Consider the following 27,108-nt stretch of genomic DNA (forward strand, 5'->3'; position numbering starts at 1 on the left):
TTTGTCTTCAATCGAGGACCGCCTGCCCGGTACTGACGATGCCCAATAGGCTGAAACAGCTATCTACCGGTGGCTCTAAACTGAAATCAATATGGGAATGATCAAAAAGTACTTATATATTTATTTTTATATAATAGAAATTGCCTTTTATTTGAATCTGGTTGGAAATGGAGTATTTTGGTGTTAGGATAATCGACTGAATGATTATTATCTAGAACGTGTTGTGTTAGAGCACAAGAATTTCGTTTAAAATTTTTACAATTACGTTACTCTTATGAAGAGCTATGCGGGTTTTTAAATTGCCATACAATGGCTTCTTCGGGCGTGTCTTACTAACTATTATTCTACATATTCAATGCCTATGTTCGTTTCCACATTTGAAAAAATATGTAGTAAGGGGGAGTTATTCAATTCTAATTGATCATTCAGTAAATCACGAGGATTCTTGAATCTATTGATTTCTAAACATTCTAGAACATCGAGTTTCAAACTCTTCTCTTCTAAATGTAACACGTATTCATGATTTTTATTATGTTTATTAATTTTCATCAATTTTTGAGTATTACACTATAATTTAAAATGAAAGAAATGGTTGAAGATTGGCTTTAAATTTGTAGATCGTCATCAAAGCAATCTACATTAGACCTGATACAAGGATAAACAGGCAGGAATTAAGCCTGGTAGTATCGATGTTGCCACTGAGATTTAACATCGATCAAGACACTGCAAGATTTTTAATTCAATTCTTCAGTGAACTTGGTAGCGGCAGTTTGAATGATAATGGTGAGTATTCGTGTATTTTTTATTCTTTTCTTTCTCATTGTTATTGATATATCTTTTAGAAGAAGATAACTACTCACAGCAGAGTACTCCTACACATCCCCCACCAGTCTTGACGATTCCTAGAGAGGGAGACAATACTCCTAAAATCACCAATGAAAATCTTATCATGTTCAATAGTATACAGCAGGATGACTTAGAAAGTACATGCTCTTCTGTACCAAGCAGTCTTCCTGACAACTCCCCAATTTATGTGAGGTAAGAAAATACACTTTCTTATTTACAGTGTGTTCCTTTTTGCATCAGATGAATTCGACCAATTAATCATAGAGCTCTCAAAATACATTATCAATTCTTTTATGATGAAACTAATGACAATTTTTTAGTGACAAATTGTTATTAATGTCTCATAATAAAATATGTTTTTATGCCACAATATCTCTAAAAGTTACAAATTTAAACGTTTTTTCTTCATTTATATAACCTCAACTTTCTCCCACTACTTGTTGACAAATGACAGCTAACATAAACTCATTAGATTTATCGGTTCTGGTTTCAATGTAATTGATGGAATTTATCAATGTTCATCGATCACAAAAGAGGCGGTTTGATGAAGTCGAATGGTTAAACGCGTGAATAAAGGAAGATAACATGTCGAGGGGATAAAAAAATAAATTTTTCGAAATGAAATCTCATAACATTCATCTTTTCCTAAGCACCTACACATTGGGTTCTGGTAAATGTATGCTGGAAAACTACTGTTTTTCTGGCTAATACCACGCTGAACATTGAATTGTATGCCACAGACATATACCTCACAGAGGTTAGTCTTGCAGATATTTCTTCTTCATCCAGCAGCTGGACCACAAGAAATTGGCCTGTAGATCATCTACAGACCAACTTCGAAGTATTACCTCTCAACAATGCAGTAAAGATCCGACCCAAACAGCAGTGTGATTGGGAGTCGATTGACTTCAATGTGGCTTAAGAGTTTCTACAGATTCAAGTCTTTTGTAATACATGAATAAATAATTACTCTCATAAATGATAAACTGTAACCATTTCATATTCATATCTATCCCTGAAAACATTATACGAAGCCAGACAATTTTAACTTTGCCGACTGCGTTTACGGCCCTAATTTGTATCAAAAGTACAAAAAATTGAAAACTCCTGCCTATACAGGGTCTTTCACGACGAGCGTTCGTTAAGAATATATGGAGAACGATTCAAAATAAAAACTTGAAATTTTGTGGTAGTGGTTTTTACAAAATGGCCTTCTCAACTAAAATATTTCCAACTTCTGGTCTCTTTCCATTATACGGGAAGTTGAGGACAACTTCCTTATTTCAAATGGAACACCCATTTTTGAATTTCTCAGTACATTTTAGGCCCAGTTTGTATAACAATGCCTATACCCAAATTTGTTAGTTTTCGAGATATTAATTTTTTTCTGAAAAATTTGACAGTTACACCACCACTCCGAAAAAATCATAACTCATAGACAGTAACAGTTGAAAATGTGAAATTTCACAGAATCACACCTTAAGCATCAAGTCATGAACAGGTCCATGGAATTTTCGAAATTAATTTACGGGGTGGTCGAAATCACCACCTAAAATATAACATCAAGAAAACTGATGAAACACGATTTTTTCAAATTATGGAAACCATACACTATTCTATTATTTTTGAATACTACGAGAAAAAGATATCAAATTCATGAAGAATGTCCTATACCTAAAATACACCCTTGGAAAGATATATCCGATTTTGGGAAATATTTGAAATGTAAATCATTTTTTATTTTGAATCTCCATATATTCCTAACGAACGCTCGTCGTGAAAGCCCCTGTATGTGGTGTTCATAGACGTGAAAGAATTTCAAGTAAACTAATTACTGCAGGATCGTTGAATATGGAGAAGATAACACTTTTTCAAGCTACTTATTTGTGACACAAAATTATAAATACCAAAAAATCCTTCTATTTGTATGTTAAATAACATTTCGCTCTGATATTCATAATGTAAATATAAGATTCAGATGTGTACACTACGCCACCAAAGTTTGAACCTGATTTTTTCAAACGTTGTTTTTCACATCAAGTATGAACCATATACAACTCTTTACCTCTGGAACTTGAATGTCTAGCGTTTACAAAATTCAAATTGAAATACAAAAATATTTTTTTGGCGAACCTTAATTTTTTTTCTTTTTTCGTAGTTTCGTAGTTGGTGAAATTTTCTCTTATGATGTTCAAAAACTTTCAATTAGTTTTTATCTGAACTCCTGTAAAATAAAATTATTAATCATCACATAGTTAAGGTCATATATAAAAAATAGAACACAATAAAGTCACATTCTGCTTCTGTTACAATAGGGGTTCAACCCTGGCTCCAATTCTTTTTATACTCTTCATATATATATATATATATATATATATATATATATATATATATATATATATATATATATATATATATATATATATATATATATATATATATATATATATACAAAAAAAACCTATGTAAAATAGTAGGAGAACTTAGTTATAATACATTACTGTTACTTAGTCATGTTCCATTAAAGAAGTGTATGAACTCTTCACTTTTATAAAACACATTTTCTTTAAGAAAACTTTTTACCTTTTTAGCAAATTTAACTAGGACTAGTTCCTTCCACTCGTTTGGTATCATATTGTAATATTTAATAGACAGAAATCTGAAAGAGTTGAGATTCTTGGATAAGCGAAAATACGGCACTATAACGGATTTATATCTGGTATTATATTTATTTTGAACAGTATAACTGGAAATGTTTTTCTTGGCAAAAAGTAAGCATTCATAAATGAATTGATTAGTCACAGTCAATATACCTAGTTTTTTGAATAGTGGACGACAACTTTCATCAAGTTTTGAATTTGTTATTACTCTTATTGCCCTTTTTTGCATTATGAGAATTTTATCAACATGTGCCGATCCACCCCATAAGAGAATTCCGTAGGACATGGTACTGTGAAAGAGACCGTGGTAGGCTGTGAGAACAACACTTTCATTTACAATATCTTTGATATTTCTTAAGAGATAGATGGAGGTAGCTAATTTATTTCTCAGATTGGTTATGTGAGCCTCTCACGTCAGTTTACAATCTACTGTTAGTCCCAGGCATTTTACCGGCAAATTGTCCTCCAGGGTTAAGTTGTAATTCAGAGTAAAGAGTAACGTTTTTGTTTTATCATTATTTAGACACAATCTTACATTTGTGAAATATTCCTGAGCACTTTTGAGGGTGTATGATTCAATATTCTGATCATAGTTTCTCATTGAAACTAGTAATGTGGTATCATCAGCATATTCAACATGTTTTGACGATAAGAAATGAGTTATGTCATTAACATAAATAATAAATAGTATGGGACCTAAGATTGAACCCTGGGGAACCCCCATGTAATTTCCCTTTTGGATGATACCTTTCCGTTTGAGGAGGTACACTGATATCTTCCTGTAAGGTAACTCTGAATGAATGAAAAAGCATTTCCTCTGACACCATAACTTTCCAATTTCATTAAAAGAATTTCATGTGACACACAATCAAAAGCTTTGGAAAGGTCCAAAAAAGATGCTAGTGTCACGTTTCCTTTCTCAAATTCATCTGTGATGTGAATAATCATATCTACAAGTGCAGTTATAGTAGACTTTCCCTCACGAAATCCATGTTGTTTAGGGTTCAGTACATTTTTTCTCTCTAAATAGTTGATCAGTCTGATTTTATAAGCCAATTCAAGCAATTTCGATAGAATAGGAACTAGGGAGATGGGTCGGTAATTACTGATATTATTTTTGTTACCCTTTTTAAAAATCGGTATAACTTTGGAGAGTTTAAGAATCTCTGGAAAAACATCTTCTTCAAAACAGGTATTGATGAAAAACGTTATGGGGCTGATTAATTCGTCTTTTGCAAATTTCAGTGAGTCGCTATTTAGCCCATATATATCTCTTGACTTTGATGTGCTTAATCTGGTCTAACCATCGATCAAAAACTAACATGGGAAGTACAAATAGAAAATATAGTAATAAAACTGAGCAGAATGTGTTTTATAATAAAATAATTACGTGGAACTGTCTCGATGGAAGTACTAAAATTAATATACTATGAACTTGTGCAGTCTTATTTTATCTTATGGATTGCCCTTCTGGGGAAACTCAGCTCATGCCATGAAAGCATTCAAACACAAAAAAAGTGATCAGATGCCTAGCTGGACTTCAGTATAAAGAATCATGTAAGAACACATTCACTCAGCTGTCAATACTTACTCTTCCCTGCCTGTACATATATGTAGTAGCTGTAAATATAAAAAAAATGAATCTCACTACACAAAAAATAATATGTGCCATAACTACAACACACGAAAGGGTAACGAATTGAGACTACCTTACTCACGTTTGGCGGTGGGACAGGACTCTGCGAGTTATCAAGGTATCATTTACTATAACCATGAAGTCAAACTATTTGGAAATAAATGCAGTCTGCAAACATTTTAAATCGAGACTATACAGTCACCTAGCAAAGAATGCATTTTATTCTGTGCAAGAATTTTTAATATTTTAATATAAGTCAATAAGATTCTTTTCTTTTATTTTTGTAACACACATGTATGTATCTGTTTATATTTTATATATAGCCTAGTGTTCACGTTTGACTAGTATGATAAAATTTTATAAGTGTTATGTAATGCAATGCAATTTTAAAATTTTTAATGACGAATAAATTCTATTCTATCCATCAGGCATTAAGTAGAAATTAGGCAGTATGAAAACCTTTGAGAAAGTTATTGTATAGCGAAGCACGTGTTGCGGATTTGTAAACAATCCAGTAAAAATCTCATAATAAAGTACTTCTTGAGCACTTACTGAGTCCATGTTTGAAGAAACGTGGTTTTTCTTTTAAAAAAATTTGTTGTAACTATACTTTCATAAGCATTTTCTGACTTGTAAATCCTTTTCCATATTGAAAACTGCACTTATTTTTTATTGTGTATTTTGTTTCAGAAACTTTGTGTTTAGCCCGGCAGTTCCAATCAAAATCGATTTTAGCGGAAAAGTTAGCTTTAACTACGGTTTAAGTGAATTTCTGATGGGACTAGCTGAGCTCAATAGCGTAGAACTAACTTTGAAGCGGTTGTCATGCCGTGATGGACTGGTAGGCATTGATAAAGTAATTGAATATGCTGTCCAAGAATTTTCGAATGACATCAAGAAGAGGCAGTTTCCCAATTTGTTCAAAGGAGTTGGCCCTATAAATTCTCTCGTAAAATTATGTGAGAAACCGGATTTTTTCTGGCTAACCATCTGATTTACTAGCGTTTTTTTATTCAATTTTTTTTTCAGGTCAGGGACTTACTGGACTGATTATGATGCCCGTTGAACAATATCGAAAAGACGGAAGAATCCTTAGAGGCATTCAGCGAGGTGCTAGCAACTTTAAAGTTTCGGTGGTTTTGGCCTCTCTGGATTTGTTAGGCCGTTTAGTTGGTTTAATACAGGTATTTCATTTAATAATCATAACAAAATTCGCGGATTAGGGAATAAGCATGTCTTAGTTTTAAACTATTTTGATTTCAACAAGAACATTAACCCCAATAAGCTGCCATATCTGCTTGGAATTACGAATATAATTTTAATGTCTTCAAAATAAACTTTAATTACTTCATAAAACGTACGTCTGGTGTTTTGTGGAGGATAAATGGTACCTTAATACCAATTTTTCAGAGTGGGCGTTCAAGTTATCAAAATAGGAAGTATTCGGTGTTTTCTAGAGATTGTTATTATTATTGTTGATGATCAGGAGGTAGACATTTGAAATATTGTTTATTATTGCTTTCTACTTTGGGAAAAGTTATTAAAATTCATAGTAAAATGGAGTTGAAAATATAATCTATTTTCAAGTTTGAATATTTTGAAGAAAAAAGGGCTGATTTCTGAGGACAGCACCGATTATTTGATTTAGTGAGAAATATATGCGTCTTCCCTTTTCAATCATGGTTAAGTTATAGCTAGTGAGGATTGAAGCAAATATCTCTAATAATCTTTCATTTCCAACAATAAAATAATGATTTTGTGATCCTTTGCAACTACGAAGTAGAAAAATTAGTTACAAATAGGAGAAACTTAAAAAAATTTAGAAAAAATTGAAATATCATTAATGATATTAATATTTTCAATATTCATCATCAGACACAGGAAATGTCAGATTTTCAAAAGGTCAATTCTCATTTGAGTATTTACAATTAATATAAAAGTAGGTACCAATTTTTTAACAATAGATAAAACTTATGAAACTGAAATATACTAACCAACCATGGATATAATAACGTTATTTCAACATTCCCAAGAAACTTTAGCTATAAATAATACAAAATCAAAATGTGATCGCACAACTTTTATCTTAACCAGCAATTAAATGAATTAAAGCATTTATGTTGTAACAAATTACTCTTGAACTTCTTAAAGGCTGTGGTATTTGAAGTTTCAGTATGCTTTCAGTGAAGTCCTCTCTCGTAAAAACTAGAGCAGTTTGTTATAATGTTTGGTAGTAATGTTCATATCATTGGAATATTGACAACAATCTATAGGAAACCAGATATTTCTTCAAAAAGCAGACAAGGCCTAATGAGTCAAAATATTAGGTTCAGCAGAGGTTTTGCGATTTTAATAAAGCACACTCTTAACATTTCAATGAATATTTTTGAGTGTTTTAGGAACATTATGACTGTCATAATGATCTCCTGAGGATGCTAACTTGGTTAGCAAAACGTGCATCAAGAGACCGTATTTTTGTTCTGGTGTTGGGAAAGTGTTTTCAATAGAATGATGAACTTGACTAGGCCCAACCCGAATTTCAGAATCTCTTCAGGACGCTGGTAATTAATCAAAAATAAAAGAGATGTTGAAAACGTTATAATACATACAAGTAAATTGAATATATGATATTTAATATCTAATAGATAGATAGATAACATTTCAGATGAAAATTTGACATTAGTGTTCGATAATAATAATAATAATAATCTTATAAGCAACACCCTCGGCCTTTGGTAAATTGCGCCACCACATACCCGAGCAACTGGTGCAAAACCGGACCGGCAGCACGGGCGCACCCGAGAAGGAGAACACTATTCTCCCTCCGGTGCCGGTCGTGGGTCCACAGGGGTAATCACCCGGTGGACCTAACACTTGGTTCCTAGTAATCGAGGAACGGACTCCCACAATCGACCCGCTCGGAAGGGTCAGAGGCAAGGTGGTGGGGCCCATAACGATGATTTGCCTACCGATGACAACCCTGGCAATGACAACGGACGCTTTGAGTGGACGCATGAGCTAAGAGATAGCCTTATGCATTGCTACGAGAGTAGTGAAAGAGGGTACATGGCGAGATTGCATGCTCTGTGGTGTGAAACACATCCGGAGCATGCCGCCTTTTCTGTCCGAAATCTTGGGGATTACGTGTCCTATCTTTGGCGGCAAGGCTATATAGCTCCATCCCAGCATGCTAACGAAGTGGTAGAAGTGACGGTTCTACCACCCGTCGGTACGGCTGGAGAGGAGACTCGGATCATGCCACGAATGGAGCCAATCAGAACACGCAGGGCGCTCCACAAAATTAGGCCCCTGAAGCCACAAGAACTGGCTTGTTTGGATTCGGAGGTTCATAGTGTTCTAACAGAAGAGGCTGACATCTGGCAAATCAACACTGCCATGTATAGCGTCGTCCAATCGCTTTCTGAATCGGAAGAACGAAATCCCGGCCTTGCGGTTCTGAACATTGAACGACGTGTACACAAGATGGAGGCTAAGATCACGTCGGCGAGACAATATGCGTCTCGTATCCAATGTGTGATGGATTACAGGGCGGCCAATAGGCCTTTCACGCCCGCAGTGCGGCGAATAGCCACCAAACTACGACGTATCCATCACACTTTAAGTCAAGGCGTGCTGCTGACCACCAAACAGCATTACCTTGATATAATATGAATGCTATTAGCTGCTAAGAAGTCACCAGTGAGTAGAGCGTGTTGTGGATAATCCACCGACCGCTGATCAGGTGGAATCCTTCTGGAAGGATATCTATGAACACCCGCAGCCACTCAACTTAGACACTACAGCCCTAGCGCAGTTCGAAGCTTTCAACAGAGAGCTTCGACAGCCTGAGCTCAATAAACTGCGCAACCCGATAACTACGGATGACGTGGAAAAAACTAACAAGCACCCACCGCCACCTGGCCATAGTTTTTAACTCATGGCTGGACGGAGAGCAGCCGATTCCGGATTGGTTTGTCGAGGGGCGTACCGTTCTCATCCCCAAAAGCGGAGATTTGTCGATTCCCAAGAAGTACAGACCGATAACATGCTTGAATTCGTGTTATAAGTTGTTTACAAGCATCCTATACACACGAATACTCACCGCAGTTGACAGAGTGTTCGAACGGATATATGAGCAGAGAGGGTCGAATAGAGGAGTAGCTATGTAAAGAGAACCTGCTCATCGATAGATGAGCAATATAAGCGTAACCTCTCTATGGATTGATACAATTCGGCATGAGCTCATCTTGCATTTGCTCAGATGCCTTGCGGTACCCAACAAAATAGTGACATGCATTGAACAACTGATACCACTCTTGCGAACTCCCTTCACCATAACATCTGGTCAAGCCAGAGTCCAAACAGGGTAGGTCACCTTCAGAAGGGGTGTATTTCAGGGCGATTCCCTCAGCCCCCTTCTCTTCTGCATCTCACTATTGCCATTATCCGTTACGCTCAGAAATACTCGAGGGTATAACTGTGGCACCCCGGGAAACTGGAGGCATAAGGTCACCCATTTGTTTTATATAGATGATCTAAAACTTTATGCCTCTGGAGAGAAGGGTCTCCATCAGTCCTTGAGGGTGGTGGAAGAGTACACGCATGCAATCGGTATGCAATTCGGTATAGACAAATGTGCAATGGTCCATCATTTGGATGCCGGAGAGATGTATATTTACCTCGGGGTGGAATAACGCTACTCACAATAGGTAACAACAGTGAAGAACTCTCTCCGCGGCAAGTATCAGCATAAACTTCGACAGATCTGGTCATCGGAACTGTTGGGGAAGAAAACAGTTGCTACAACAAATATGTTTGTCGTTCCAATCTTACTTTACTCGTTTGGAGTAGTGAAGTAGACTCGGGAGGGGCTGTATCAACTCGACCTAAATACCCGAAAAATGATGCATCTCTATAGGAGTTTGCATCCCAAATGGTCGGTTCCACAGTTATAATTCCCCCGACAACAGGAGGCCGTGGACTTTTGAGTTTGGAGTGTCTGCATGACAGAATGGTACTGGATATAGCCTGTGAAGTCGTCAGGAGTTCGGATCCCCGTATCTGCATGGTCCGAAACCATGAGAGACCAGGAATTGGAGCATTTTTCTTTAGGGCAGCTGCCCGAGCAGCTGATGAACTGGTTTAGTTTTCGACACTGAACGAGGTGACCACAACTCTGTCACCGAGTTGGAACCCGTTCAGCAAAAAGCTCAGATAAAAGCCGCAGAGATCACCTCACTTCTGCGGAAACACAAGGATAAGCCAATGTATGGGGTCTTCTTCAATAACATTGGAGACCTTGGCTTATCAAAGCGCCTGACTTTCGCTTTCCTTAGGTCGAGTGGGCTGAAGTCGGAAACTGAGGGGTTCATCATGGCTTGCCAGCATGGTGTCTTCAACACCTTAGTCTACCGCAGTCGCGTGATGGGTATGCACAAGGTGCAGGGTCTGCCGCGAGGCGCCCGAGACCCTAATGCACTTGCTATCAGCATGTCCAACATATGCCGTCTCGGTCTATATCCATCGACATAACGAGGCCCTAAGAGTGCTATATTATCATCTACGGCACACTTGCGGTATTGTCGAGACACCGGTGTTGCCCTACGCTCCGGGGGATATTGAATCCGTTGTGGGGAACGAGAAGTGCTGAATTTATTGGAATTATTCGTTTTCCACCGTCAGATTCATGCAAGCTAATAAGCCTGATGTAGTCCTTCTCTATCACCAGAGCCAAACGATATTTGTCGTGGAGTTTTCAGCTCCTGGCGAGACGAATATCGTCAGAAAAGTGGAGGAAAAACGGATAAAATATCGAGATTTTCTCTTCGAACTCCGCAGACTCTATTGAAACCACTTTGTCAAGATGGTTGTTCTGATCATTGGAGTCCTTGGTGGAATGATGTCCTCTCTACTCTGAAATCTTAAAATCATACCGGCTTGCCCCAGTGCGACTTTTCCTGTGCGTTTTGCGATGATTGAGGAGATAAAAACCGAATTGCTGAGAGAGCTCAAGTACATAACAAAAAGTGCATATCAGAATTGCTCCGAGGATTGAAAAAATCGCTGGCACAAGTTTATTATATCTGAGGGGGAATACTTTGGAGGAAACAAAATAAAAATCGATGAATAAATTTATATAATGAAAAATCACCTTATTTTTGGAACAGACCTCGTACAATTTGGGTTACTATTGATTTCTAATATTTCACTAATCACCATTCAGGATTTCGGTGATGAAACCAAAACCTGCTGAATCCAGTGGAGTAATTGGAATTTTGATATAACCTCTGAAATTGATTTAATGGTTTGATTAAATGGCTTATTTTGAAAATTCTATTCCTCTGTAACTTTTTCAATGAAGACAACATTTCGAGGTAATTTTGACACATTTTAAAACTTGGTGAATGCAGAGGTGGGGCAATTATTATTTTTTTTCGTTGAAAAGTATACGACTTTCGAGGGGACCTCCATTAAAATGAGTCACACTGTGTACAATTAATTACCATTTTGCTACAATGATTCCTTTTTTCACTAGAACTCTTCTGTAATACTCATTCAATTATTTTTTTTACCATTTATTACATTTCAATATAATTTGTTCCTGTATAAACACATGATCTTCCTTACGAATAATATAGTTCTTCACAAATTATGTTGGATTATATCTATCTTTTCAGTCCTTTGCTGAGGTTACTTATGACATGCTGTCTCCTGGACCAAGTCTCAGTTATATAGCAAAACAGAAGTCGAAAAAAAATAAGAAGAGGTATAGAGAAGCACAGGATATCAGGGAAGGTTTCACGAATGCTGTGGTCACTGTCAGAGATGTAAGTTCATTGAATTTGCTTGAGTATATAAAAATTAAATACTTGATTGTATGTTTCCTGGGAAATAAATGGTTGATCAATACTGTTCCATTTGCACAACATTTCCAGTTTTCCTTAATGTTGATAGATAGATAGGTATGTTTATTTACTTCACAGAGTATTTGTAGTCCTACATGAAAACAGTGGCAGAACACGTTGTCTGTAAAAGTACATCACAAAATATAAAATCCTGAACATACATACATTTTATGAATATGGAATTTCGTTGTTTGTAAAAGTATGTCACAAAATGAAAAATCTTAAATCTATATACCTTTTAGGAGTATGGACTGTATAAGTTAAAAATCAGCACAAGAAACTTTGAAAATAAATATAGAGGGTGGGGCACCCCAACCAAACCATGAATTTTTTCGGGAATTTCATTTCATTTCGTAGTTTCTTAACTACGGTACGAAACTTCACAGGGTGATTCTTTGCATATTTTTTGAGATACAGGGCGTTGAAGTTTAAAAAAAAACGGTAATTATAAAATATTATAAATATTCTTACCCCGATTTGGTTGAAACTTCCTACAGTTATTTAGCTTATTTAGTGGTGATTATTCAGTGAAATTAAATCTTCCTCCTGAAGGTGATCACTTGGTGATCGAAATAAGTGTCGAGGTGTTGAAAATAACAATTTGGTGTTGGAAAAAAACTCCAATAATATTCATTACTACACCAAAGGTTCTGATCAGTGTTCTGAGTGGAAAAATAATGAAACAAGATATACTGGAACCTTTTCATACAGAATATTGCATCGGAAGCACTGCATCGGGGCACTGCATCGGAAGCAGTGCCCCACTGCTTCCGATGCCAAGGATTTTATCATAAAGTACAGGACTGTAACAATAAGTTAATTTGCCCCCTTTGCAGTGAAGAGCATCTACAAAAAGATTGTCCCAAGAATAATAAATGTTGTATAAATTGTGTTACATCTAATGACAGGTACAATTTGAACTATAAAACAGATCATTATTCCATTGACATGGAGTGTCCCACATACAAATATCACATCGAAAATTTAAAGTCTAAAATTGATTATCCCACTCAATGGTAATATTGGATGAGGATATAATTTTAGACACTCTAAATCAATCTGAACTAAATCATCGTGGACACTACATTGACCCAATGGAATATAGAATCGTCACATCTGATAAATATCTGAATCTGATGCACTTCAACATAAGTAGTGCATGTAAAAACTTTAATGAGTTATTAGCCATTATTGGTACCTATAACTTCAATTCCTGTGATATTTTTGTTTTAAGCGAATGTTTCCAGAGTGCAACGTCTAACAATTTTAATATTCCTGGTTATACAACAATTCACAATGGAGGTGACTTTAACAGAAATGATGGAGCATTGATCCTTATTAAATCTGATCTCAATTTTTTTATTTCTCATCAAAAACTATCAGTTAGTGGTGTCACTGTTAGTGTAATAACATTAAAAATCGGTAAAATTTCACTAAGAATTTTTGCTATGTATAGGCCGATCCCTAGTAACTTGATTTCTTTCATCGAAGACTTTGATACTTTTCTAGATCAAAACAGAGCAAACCACAACACTGAAATTATAGTAGGTGATATTAATATAGACTTGCTAAATGAGAATGACATCAATGTTAACAAATATCTTTCAATGTTGTTCAAACACGGCTTCCTACCTTATATTTCAGAGCCCACACGAGAAACCCATGATAGTAAGTCCTGTATTGACCATCTATTTGTAAAAAACCAAGCTGATATGAATAATAATTTTACATTTGATACATACATTCTTAAATGTTTTATCACAGATCACTATCCAATACTACTAAATATTGCAAAAAGTGAGAAGGAAAATAATGTCAGTAGGGAAAATAAAAATAAATATACTAAAATTAATATAAATAAATTGATATCCTCAATCAAAGAAGAGAATTGGCAAAATATCTTAGTTAATGAAGCTCAGAAAGCAACTGATCTCTTTATGAATACATTAAATGAATACCTAGTAAATTCAAAAATCCCCCTCAAGTACTCAAAAAAAGTAATTAAAATTAACCCCTGGATAACAGAAGGACTTATCACATCTATTAAAAACAGGGACAAATTGAAAATGAGGCTACTGAACAATTTTTCTCCTGAATTAGAGCAGGAATACAAATCTTACAGAAATAAACTGAATAAACTATTGAAAAAATCTAAAAATGAATATTACCGTAAACATATCCATGACTGTAAAAATAATATGAAAAAAATTTTCAATTTAATCGCAGACGCTACAAACACAAAGACAGTGAAAGAAAATAATATTAAACTTACTGATGAAAATGGAGATTTTATTAGTGATAAAAAAATAATGGCAGACTTTTGTAACAATTATTTTATTAATATTGGACTTAATATGCATAAAAATATCACAGGTGATCCTGACATTACTGAAAATATATTGACTAATACAAATAGCATGTTTCTAACTCCAGTAACAGAAAATGAATTAATCAAACACATTTCTTCTTTAAAAAATAGTAGTTCACCAGGCATTGATGGAATCAAAACTGATATATTAAAAAAAAATTCATTTACATATTCTCACACCTTTAGTACATATATTCAATCTCATATTCCAAACAAACATCGTTCCAGTGCAATTTAAATCATCATTTGTATCACCCATATATAAATCTGGGGATAAAACTGATATATGTAACTACAGACCCATTAGTGTTATCAATAATTTTGGAAAATTATTTGAAAAATGTTTGAAAGATCGGTTAATACACTTTCTAGACTCAAACGATATAATCCACCGACAGCAGTTTGGATTTAGAAATGGTAAGTCTACCACTGATGCAATGTGCTCGGTCATAACAGAAGTAACTGAAAAATTAGATGCTAATAAGAAATGTATCGCAGTGTTTCTTGACTTAGCGAAAGCATTTGATACCGTGAATCATGAAAAGCTCCTCCATATACTGAAATTTTATGGAGTACGTGGGACAGTATTGAATATCTTTCGCAGTTATCTCTCAGATAGAACACAAATAGTTAAACTGAATGACACCTTAAGTGATCCAAGAACGATAAAAATAGGAGTACCTCAGGGCACAGTACTTGGACCTATTCTTTTTTAACATATATCAACGCATTCTTATCTTCATCAACAAATGCAAAAGTAATATCGTATGCGGATGATACCGTCATGTTGTTTAATGGCAATACATGGACTGAGACAAAAGATTTTCTGCAAAGAGATATGGAAATTGCCAAAAACTGGTTGGATAAGTACCAATTATCCCTGAATGTCAAGAAAACACACTATATTGCATTCTCAACAACAGATGTTAATAGACCCTCCTTCAGTAGTATAAAAATTAAGAACATCAAGGAGGAAATCACAGAGTTGAAAGAAATCAAGTACTTAGGGGTTATAATAGATAAAAACTTAAAATGGAGTAACCATATTGACTATCTAAAAAATAAAGTGAGGAAGCTTATATATAAATTTTATCAACTACGAGATATCCTCTCTAAAAATCTCCTTTTATTAATTTACAAATCACTGGCCGAATCACTCTTTCGTTATGGTATTCTAGTATGGAGAGGAATGTACAAAAATGCTCTGCAAAAACTAAATGTCATTCAAAATTATATATTAAAAATAATATATAGGAAAACAAAACGTTATCAGACAACACTACTTTATAATGAAGACGTTGGTGACATAAGATCTCTATATTTTCATAGCCTATGTATATATGCCTACAAATACAAGCAATATCAGAACCATCCTTCACATAACTATACAACCAGAAGTACTACAAACCATCACTTAAGAATTCCCAACTGCAACAAAAATATTGTTCATAGATGTTAAATATATACTTTACCTAAAGCATTCAACCTTCTTCCATCCAGTATAAAAGAAAAAAAAAATTCAAGAAATTCAGTGTTCTATCAAAAAAATATATTTTTCATAATTATTACACCTTTCTAAAAATACTGAATAAATAAATTAATGCAACATTTACACTTCTTTGCTGACATACGCTTATGAAGTTTTCATTATGTTTTAATATTATTCCTAAGCCATTTTGTTACAAGATTTATTTGAAATCCGCATATATAATACGCAATACAAGTTGCACAATACAAGTGTTCAATCACTTAGGTGCCAAACTCAGTAATGTAATCAGAAATTAGTATAGCTAACCAAATCCTCCTTTATACATTTCTGCCTTCTGTACTTTTTATATCCCTTTTTGAATACTATAAAATTTTTTCATTAATATGAGTAACTTGATGGTGTACATTTTTGGGAAATTTGCACAATGATGAGAAAAATCTACACCCTTCATTAGATTCAATAACATATTTGAAAGTGCCCATCCACTACAATTTTTCTCAAATCTAAAGTTGAATACATATTTCACAACTGGTATACATATATATCAAATACATTCATTAACATATTTCAGGGAGTAACAGTATTCTCAGTCAATACACATTCAAGAAACAAACTCACTCTATTATTATGATTTGTCGAGCTTTCGTCTCTAGATCGAGACTTCTTCAGGACTCTCAGATTATTTACAATAGAAAAGACCTTAAAAAATGTACAATACTTACAAGTTGAGTCTAGTACATTTGAAAGGTAATAATTATATAAAAATTTTACGAATTTTCAACATTGATGTTAATGATGTCTCACTTTTCAGAATATCTGACATTTGTAATATCATATTCAATGCTTACTGTAATGACAAGAATGACATCATCAGGAAAATAATTCCTATTTCTTAACGCTCTTTTATTAGCTTCACTTGTATGTTTCTTTGTAACTGACTCCTTTGGTCCCGATTTTGACTAACTTTAAACGAACAGTTGTATTTTAAACTTTGTAACGTATCAAGAATCGGTGAAATTACAATAATTTCCTCACAGTCTCTGTGTGAGAGCGAGTGATACAACCACACTGTCTTCGCATGCATATATGACAAAAATCAACCATGTTTTGAAAAATTTCAACAAATGGCTCCCCTTATTTTCTACAGTGTCATCCTCAAAGTATGCAACATATGTGAAACTTATTAAGGGTTTTTCGACAAAATTTTACTCTTTATAAAAAGTTTGTGCATCCCCTAAAACTAAACATGCACCAACAAAATACAGTACAACACACGTAATATACGAGGAGCCTTCAAATATTTGATTTTGTGACTAGAGTAAAGTACTCTTATTTTGAAAAATCTCGGGAAATGTTATTTAGAAAAGTTGTTTAGCATTGAAAAATACATCTAGATTTGAAGTTATGACGTTTTTTTTTACACATTTTTTTTAAATGGGGACTACGAAAAACAAATTTTGCTAAAACGAAAAATAGACAGCATCCTGTACGACGACGGTTCATTTAAAAAGCATGTAATATTACAAATTACACAACTATGGTGTTAACCATGGTCAATTGTTTTGAAAAGTGAATTGATTTTCAAAGTTTTTGGTGCAAAGTTATTTTTATTTTTTGTCAACACCGAAAATTACTCAAAATACAGTATTGTGAAAATAACTTGATATTCCATAATATCAAATCACAAAACATCAAAATAAATTAGGCATTTCGGAACAAACTCATTGATTTCCTGGAGATTTTCTTGTCCAATATAAGTGTTTTGAGTTGAATCTTCAGAAAATCAATGAGTTTGTTCCGAAATGCCTATTTTATTTTGATGTTTTGTGATTTGATATTATTGAATACTAAGTTCTTGTTACAATACTGTATAATTTTGAGTAATTTTCGGTATTAACAAAAAATAATAATAACTGCGCTAAAAACTTTGAGAATTAATTTACTTTCCAAAACAATTGACTGTGGTTAACACCATAGTTGTGTAATTTGTAATATTACAGGCTTTTAAAATGAACCGTCGCATACAGGATGCTGTCTATTTATCGTTTTAGCAAAATTTTTTTTCGTAGTCCCCATTAAAAAAAATGAGTAAAAAAATAAAACTTCACTTAGATGGCCATAACTTCAAATCTCGATGTATTTTTCAATGATAAACATTTTTTTTAAATAGTATTTTCCAAAATAAGAGTACTTTACTCTAGTCACAAAATCAAATATTTGAAGGCTCCTCGTATATTACGTGTGTTGTACTGTATTTTTGTTGGTGCATGTTTAGTTTTAGGGGATGCACAAACTTTTACCAAGAATAACTTTTTGTCGAAAAATCCAATAAGTTTCCCATATGGTGCATACTTTGGGGATGACACTGTATAATGTAATTTGGTTATTTCGACGTTGAACTGAAAGGTTAGTGTGAACAAAAAACACCTTATATTAGCGTACCAAAGGATCACTCCTTATGCAAAATGGATTTCTGTCGAATCACTTGAAATTTTAGTATCTTGTTGAGCTCGATCTACTGATCAAAAGTCACCATAGACACAAAAAAATTCTTTGTATAGTTTTCGAAATACAAGGTGTCAAAGCTGGAAAATGCCACTTTCAGACCAATATTAACTAGTTAATATCATACATAATTATCGGTAGAATTGAAAAAAATTAACGGAGTCTATAGTTCTGATCTCAGACCAAACTTCCATATATATGTTATGAACTTTAAAGAATAATATACAGGATGAATCGTTATTATTTTTGGGTACTATAAAATGAAAAATGAAACTCAAAAATGAGTTGACACTTTCATGCATATTGTTGAAAAAATCACAATAACTCATTCAACTGATTCTAGTTGAGGCCACAATATACCGAAAATATTAGATTTATTATTTTATATAGAGCGATTCACAATTTTAGTTGCGATATATATTATTGTTTCGGAATGATTCGTTTTTTACATTTCAACAAAATTTTCACTTGAATCAGGTGAAAATGTACAGAAACCGAAATCAGGAATGATCAACAGAGTGATTCAAATAACTCATATCTATTTACAGGATTTTGAAATATTTTTGTTTCATTTCGCCCTGTATACTAAAATTTTGACTGTCAAATTCTTTTATATTTTAGCATTCCATAATGAATGTGATTTGTGAATTTGAGTAAAAATTACAGAAAATTCGTATGTACCGTTTTCTATTTATAACCTGGCATAATCAAGTTGGCATATTTTTCAAGGTTATTGAAAATGTGATTTCGCTCTTGGTAGATGAGTTTTGAAAAGACGACGACCCAATTTGCCTTATCTCACAATAATAAATCTTATCACACGAGGTTGTTCAAATAAAAGTATAATTTATTATGTATACAAGGTGAGCTGAGAAAAAATCGTAAGACTTTACCTTATTTCATATCATAATTTTTCGACTTGACAGTTTTTTGATATCATAATATAATTTTCAGGAGCTAGATCTCTCATATAGTTCAGATAATTGGCTCAAAATATAATTCAGAAATGAAGATACCTTTAAAGTTCTGTTATAAACGGCAAAATGTTCTTGTCTTCATGTCAAAGAAGATAAAAAGGTTCAATTTGTTCAGTTGTAATCGTTCTTATGATCTCTCTACTCACCATTTCCGCTCTCTTACTAGAAATGATGGAATATATGGGGAGATATCTTATCCCGTTGCTAATTTTGAATCCAAACCAGATCAGTTAATAGAGCAATCGCCAATCGAGAGTGAGGTTTTTTCCGATATTCCATCGTTCTTCTAATTTGTCCGAATGCCACGATTTATTTGATATTATATAATGAATTCACCATGAATTTCATACCAGTTCAGTTGTTCAAAAATGTATATGAAAAATCTGTTTGATATTCTAATTCTTTGTCACAATCTGTACTCTATAGGTATATCCTAACAAGAGATGTCAACATGATTCAAAATATTGAATAACTTTGATATCTCTCATTTTTGAGTTTTCATTAAATATAGCATATGTTCAAATGAAAATCTCACGTTAGAAGTATCAATACAAGATTGAAATATCTTTCTTTTAAGTTTTTATTTCATATTGATTACTTCATAAGTCATGTATAATCGTCAAAAAAATAAGTAAACATAATTTTTATACATTTTATTCCACCAAACTGAACCAAAGAATATAAAACATGCATTCAGTGTGATGCATTGATAATTTTTATTTTTTATTCGATTTAAAAAATTAAATTCTTCCAGAACGTTGTAAAACCAGTTTTGTTAAAGTGGCACATTTCTTTTTTGATGTTAACTAACGATACATTAGTAAAATATATTATACACTTCTGTGTACGATTTTCACTAAAAGGGTTTACTGGCGTTTTGTGAACTCTTCCAATGAAAATGGTCCAGAGAACAGTATAATATATTTTTCAAATATTGATTTTTCATCTAGTAAAATTCACTTGAATGGACGAATAAACATTGTTTTTGATAATTTGGAGTCAATAAAGTTGATATGAAGTAGAGTCGGAGAAAGATACAGAACTCAAAATTTCATTTTTTGATTTCCACAGATGATTTCAACATTATGGTATTCTAAAATCTACTAATGTGATCCAAACAATGTCCAGAGAATTATTTTTAAAGACAAGATTTATACAACAGATGGAATAAACAATAAAAATCATCGAAAAAATATCGTAACATTGTCAGTTCATTTTGTCTTTCCACATATTTTTATGAGTAAATCATTCTTTACGATAATGTGTGAGTGTTGCTGATCACATGTCAATAATTTCTGAACCATACAGATGCATGTCTTCTATTGGAGGTATGTTCGCCGCATCACAAATAAAGTTCAAAATCTTACTTGATGGATATTTGACATGTTGATGGCGCACGTAACACAAAAACCACAAAACACTAGAAATATGTGCACAAGTACCAATAGTTCTCGCACCAGACTTACAAATGCAGTAATATCCCATAATTGGTGGATCATTATTGTCATTCATTTCCATATAATCACTGAAAGCTATCCAGAGCAGCTATTCAGCAGTCCCTGAATCTAGAGTAAATTTGAAACCTCAAAAAATTGGGATCATCTCTTAACTCATCAAACTCCATGATCTCATTTTCATCCCTCTGAAATTTGTTTTGAATATATGCTGGGGCTAAATCTACTTGATAAGTACCTACAGTCAGATCTCTGAGATAATCCATGGATAAACGCGGAAAATTTGACACGTCATTATGGTTCAGCTGTCTCCAGTTACTATTCCTCCTATGTAATTGTTCTATTTCTACTCTTGCTTCAACAATATTGACTTCATCCACTTTTTTCAGTAAAGTTCTAGCTAATTCTGCTGATAGATTTGGTATATATACCACTTCACGATATCTGTTGATCAATCCACCAGCTATTTTAAAAAAATCATTCAGATGAACGGCGTGATGTAACGAAATTGTTTTTTTGAAAAATTTGAACCTTGATTTCAAGTGTCAATTTCGTGATTCTACTATCCATCTGGACTTCTTGATGATTCTTGAATTATTAGCTTCTGTAGTTGAGAACTGTTTCTGATCGCGTCTCAAAACTGGTGGAATAAACTACTGATACCCATTTCCTCAATAATACCTACCGAATCGCGGTACCCTCTATCCATTATTAAAATATCGTCTCTTTGAAACCAATTTGTGATTTCTTCCAGATCTCTCTCTCGCTCTCTCTCCTCTAGTGCATATCTCAAGATGGAAGCATCATGATTTTTCGAATCAGAAAATATGGACCATTTAGCTAGTATGTACCCGTCTGGAACAACCAAAACCTCTGGTTTAACCAAATGTTCACCTTTATGGTAGCAATAAGACTGCCCCAGTATCCTGAAATTAATAGATTTTTCAATTTTGTAATAGGTACAGTCAATACACGCAATTGCTTTAGGTAGTTGTGGATTAGAATTGTACAATTCATTGGTAAATTCTGCTACGTGATTTGCTATGTAATCTTGCCTCGTTATAGATGAAAATCCAATATGGTTAGGAACAAATCGTTGTATAAGGGACATTCTCACATTGGAAATAATGAAACTGGTATTTTGCCTAGAAGAGTAATTGAAAATAATTTTTAGGAACTCATCGGTCAAGCCTTGTCGCAATTTACAAAGAAAAGTTAATAAATGTTTTTCTGTAATTGTCCTGTTCTGCGCTTGTGCAACTGGATCACAAAAAGTCTGCAAATCTCGGAATTGCTCTTTTGTTAATGAAGTTAGGGTTTTAAAGTCTACATCACTGATTTGGAAATCTTACGTTGATTATTTAGCGAAAAAACTATGCAGGGTAACTTATCTCCTAAAAAACTTGGGAAAAATTGATCGCAATAAAGTACTATTAAAGGCTTACTATGCTTTATTTCAGTCACTAGTTCTGTATGCATTTCTCTGTTGGGGTCACTCGGCACATACTGAAAGAATTTTTGGCATCCAGAGATGAGCTATTCGATATTTGCCCTCTCTTACTTATAGGGAGGATATAAGAGAAAAATTTATAAAATTTGGTATCTTAACTATACCATCACTATACATTTATGAATGCATTGAGTTTATAAAAATCAATATAAAAATTTATGACTATGTATCCACTACTCATTTACATAATACCCGACAAAAAAATAATTTAGTTCTACAGTATCATAGGTTATCTAAAATCAGAAGTTATAAAAATTATTATGGTCCAATATTCTTCAACAAAATTCCTGAAGCTATACGCTATACCCCTACTGAAAGTTTCCTACAAATAATAAAAAAACTACTTATTAAAAAAGCGTATTATAGCATTGAAGAATTCCTGTCTGATGATGTGGTCTCTTCTTTGCCAATGTTGCAGTGATACACAGGTAGAGCATGCATAAATATTATATAACTATCTCTAAGTTTAAACCCTTTATATTTATTATGTAGATGTAATTATAACTATGACTTACCTATTTTACTAGTATATTCCCACCTGACTTGTGTAAACATGAAGAGTGTAAAGCATCAATCAAATTTCTTTCTTTCTTTTAGCAATGTTCTCAAAATTTCCATAGTTTTGGGAATTTCTTGAAACCATATCACGAAGTTTCTCCAAAAACACCTGCATTTTTGGACCTGTCATAGTATACAGTCTATTCATATATTGCAGACCATCTTGCAACAATGAAAAAATGTTATCATTTTCATCTAAATTATGTTGACATATTCTTGCATAATTCGGAATGAATATATTTTTTTTCAAAAAACATGAACTCTACACTGTAGTGACACTCTCTGAATATTCTGTTCAGCATTACAAATGCAGCATGTGTGGCTTGAAGTTTGGGTGCAAACATTGAGACGAAGACAATGTGGATACTCTTCTAGCTGTCTTACTTCATCATTAACTGATATCAAACAAATCCTAGTAGCATTATCAATATCGATATGAGGTCTCCCTGCTGCATCTCGCCTCGTGAAAGAAATTTCACGTATTGCTGCATTTTCTTCTCCACAAATAAAAGAACTATGTCTGGCAACTACTTTTTTATCACAAATGTAACAGTTAATAGTATTCATGAAAGGCATCGTATTCAAATTAGCAAACTTTTCGAAACATCTACCGATTCAGAAGTGTGAATATATATTATTTGACAACTGTTGACTGAATAAACGAATATTTAGTAAATCCTTCCATATAATTGTGATTTCTCATACTGATTCGCATACATCCCTGTCAAATGAAGGAGACCGAAAAAATATTTAATCCAAAACAAAATCCTTACGTTTTTTCTCAACTCAACTTGTATAAATAATTAATTATGCTTTTATTTCGAACAAATTGGGTCGTCGTCTTTTCAAAACTCATCTACCGAGAGCGAAATCATATTTTCAATATCCTTGAAAAATATGCCGACTTGACTATACCAGGTTATAAATAGGTTATAAATAGAAAACGGTACATACGAATTTTCTGTAATTTTTGCTCGAAATTCACAAATCACATTCACTATGGAATGCTAAAATATAAAAGAATTTGACAGTCAAAATTTTAGTATACAGGGCAAAATGTAACAAAAATATTTCCAAATCCTATTAATAGATATGAGTTATTTGAATCACTCTGTTGATCATTTCTGATTTTGGTTTCTGTACATTTTCACCTGATTCAAGTTTCTGTACATTTTCACCTGATTCAAGTGAAAATTTTGTTGAAATGTAAAAAACGAATCATTGCGAAACAATAATATATATCGCAACGAAAATTGTGAATTGCTCTATGTAAAATAATAAATCTAATATTTTTGGTGTATTGTGGCCTCAACTAGAAACGGTTGAATGAGTTTTGTAATTTTTTTAATAATATGCATGAAAGCGTCAACTCATTTTAGAGTTTCATTTTTCATTGTATAGTACCCAAAAATAATAACGATTCATCCTGTGTATTATTCTTTGAAGTTCATAACATGTATATGGAAGTTTGGTCTGAGATCAGAACTATAGACTCCATTTAGTTTTTTTCAATTCTGCCGATAATTATGTGTGATATTAATTAGTTAATATTGGTTTGAATGTGGCATTTTCCAGCTTTGACACCTTGTATTTCGAAAACTATACATTGAATTTTTTTGTGCCTATGGTGTCTTTTGATCAGTAGATCGAGCTCAATAAAATATTGAAATTTCAAGTGATTCGACAGAAATCCATTTTGCATAAGGAGTGTTCTTGGTCCTTTCCAATTACTATTTCAGTTCAGATAGTGAAAGACATGTGTTGAAAAGTCTGATACTGATTTGCATGATTTTTTAATTTTATCATTCATCTTTGATAAAAAATCGATAAAATTGTACCATGGTGAGTATATTATTAATATTATTGTATGTTGAATAGAACTGGCCGATATTTGATGAAAATCCATATTAAAAAACTAATTAATACAGTTTATTGTATGATTTTCACTATAAAGCGTTTTACAAAAACGTTTACAAGTTTATGCTTGAGGAAGCTATTGTATAGCGAAACACGTGTCGCGGTTTTTGTAAAACCTTTATAGTGAAAATCATATAATAAACTGTATTAATTAGTTTTTATTGTATGTTGTTTCGTAAGCGTATGACATATTTATATATTCTTCAGCTTATTTTTGGAGATTGCATTCGATTTTTAGTCATGGTTAAAATATGTTTTGTACCTACTTGTTGAAACCATTCATCCATAGATAGAGTTTTCAGGTATCCAAAAAACACAGCAAAAAGAAATACTATGATTTTCTACTGTTGGATACGAATCCACTTTGAAAGGTCATGCATATTATTGTAATAAAAATATAGAACCCGAAGTTCCAAGTACAAAATTGAACGTGTTTTTCTATTTCATCATCCATGAAAACTTCTTTATACTTCAAAAGAGGTATCCCCAAAAAGTTTTTTCACTTCAGCTACCCAAATCTTTCTTTCATCAAAAATTAAGAAATTGTCACATTTGAGCTGCCACTCAAAATCAAATATATCCACTAGTACATCCTCATACAGTTCTAGTTTATCATAACATAAATATGCAGATAAATCATTTTCTATTCAAAGCATTTCTTCCTAATCACTTTGAAAAAATTAGGTTTGGTTGATGTATATTATACATTAGGAATTGATTTTTGGAGTTAATGAAGCAACCCTACATCGATCTTCTACCCAATATGTTCTAAAGATAATAAATGAAAATGTGTCCGACAACAAAACTCATATTGGAATTAAAAAAGTATCTGTTTTCTTTCTCCAATTGAAATTGTGATCTCCATATTACATTCTTTGTTTTGGATTATAGTAATTTAATTTAATGTCTAAATATGCACTGTTCAAAAAATAAGGTGATTTTTTAATATTTCTCAAAATTTTTTATTTATTCATCAAAATTTTTATTTTATTCCCTTCAAAGTAGTCCCCCTCAGTAGCAGTAGTAGTAGTAGTCTCCAGCAGTTATTTCAATCCTTGAAGGAGTTCTGATATGCACTTTTTGGTATGTCCTTGAGCTCTCTCAGCGATTCTGTTTTTATCTCGATTCTGTTTTTATCTCCTCAATCATCGCAAAATGCCGTCCTTTCATGTTATTGGCAAACAAGTTACGAACAAGCAATAACGAGTAAGCAAGTGCATTATCGTGATGCAAAAGCCATGAATTGTTTTTTAAGCATACAGGACATTTTCTTCTTATTGCTTCTTGCAAGCAGTGCATAACTTCAAGTTACACCTTATTCCTGATGTACAACTTCATGGTAATTGAAGAAAACAGTGAGCAAAACCTTGACATTTGATGAAACTTATGATTTTTTGGTCTTGGCTCTCTTGGGCACTTCTATTGGGACGATTGGAATTTGGTTTCAATGTCATAACCATATACCCATGATTTTTGACCAGTTATAACCCTTTTAAGCAAATCTGGATCACCGTTGACGTCATTCAACAGTTCCTGAGCGATGCTCATGCAACCCTTTTTTTTGTTAAAATTCAGCAATTTTGGAACGAACTTGGCTGCCACACGCTTCATGTCCAAAATTTCCAAAAAAATTGCATGAGCCAGCTGATATGTAGCAACTTCTCTAATAGTGATTCGACAATTTTTTTCACTTTCTCAATATTTTCATCGGTTGTTGGGGCATCCAGGGCTAGTGTCGTCATTCACAACTTCTCGACCTTCTGTGAAAAGCTTGTACCGCTTGTATACATTTTTTTACTCAGAATACAATCACTGTATGCCACTGTCAACATTTCTAGTGTTTTTGAGCACTTAATTCCGCTTTTTACACAAAATTTGGGCTAAATTATTTGATCCATTTTTTTCAATAGCAGAAAATCTCACTTACAAACTAAACACGGTAAATAGCTGAAACTGTATAAACATATGTTCAAGACGAGTGTATCAGCTTAAAAAATAAAAAAATCGCTAGTCGGAGAAATTTGAACAGTCACCTTATTTTTTGAACAGTTCTTGTATATGACATGATACAAAAAGATGGAGTAAAATATAACTAAATTTGAAGACATTTTTATTTTTTCGATGCAAAAAACCACACCTATATATGGTTTACATCAATTTGGTGTAGATTATCAATGCAAATAGTAGAATTTCTCGAAGGTTTATATTATAATTACATGGGTGATAAGTTGAGAGCATAGTGTTGAATGACCTTTCAGACGAGGTGTCACACAAGACTCCCCT

General features: G+C 33.3%; 1 protein-coding gene and 1 long non-coding RNA gene across 4 annotated transcripts in view; one reads left to right on the forward strand and one right to left on the reverse strand.

Moving 5' to 3' along the window:
• Atg2 (Autophagy-related 2) overlaps positions 1-27,108 on the forward strand; it is a 151,450-nt gene that overhangs the window by 115,503 nt on the left and 8,839 nt on the right. For all 3 annotated transcript variants that reach the window (XM_074186199.1, XM_074186200.1, XM_074186201.1), the window contains 5 exons: positions 618-783; positions 843-1,038; positions 5,833-6,101; positions 6,172-6,326; positions 11,820-11,969. In XM_074186199.1, the coding sequence (XP_074042300.1) occupies positions 618-783; positions 843-1,038; positions 5,833-6,101; positions 6,172-6,326; positions 11,820-11,969 (936 nt within the window). The remainder of the gene's footprint in view (positions 1-617; positions 784-842; positions 1,039-5,832; positions 6,102-6,171; positions 6,327-11,819; positions 11,970-27,108) is intronic.
• LOC141487294 (uncharacterized) overlaps positions 1-27,108 on the reverse strand; it is a 32,220-nt gene that overhangs the window by 4,468 nt on the left and 644 nt on the right. The window lies entirely within an intron of this gene.

The sequence above is a fragment of the Leptinotarsa decemlineata genome, unplaced genomic scaffold (assembly GCF_025532065.1).
Source record: "Leptinotarsa decemlineata unplaced genomic scaffold, Ldec_3_MD MMD2_tig00078422_RagTag_RagTag, whole genome shotgun sequence".
NCBI classification, from domain to species: Eukaryota; Metazoa; Arthropoda; class Insecta; order Coleoptera; family Chrysomelidae; genus Leptinotarsa; species Leptinotarsa decemlineata.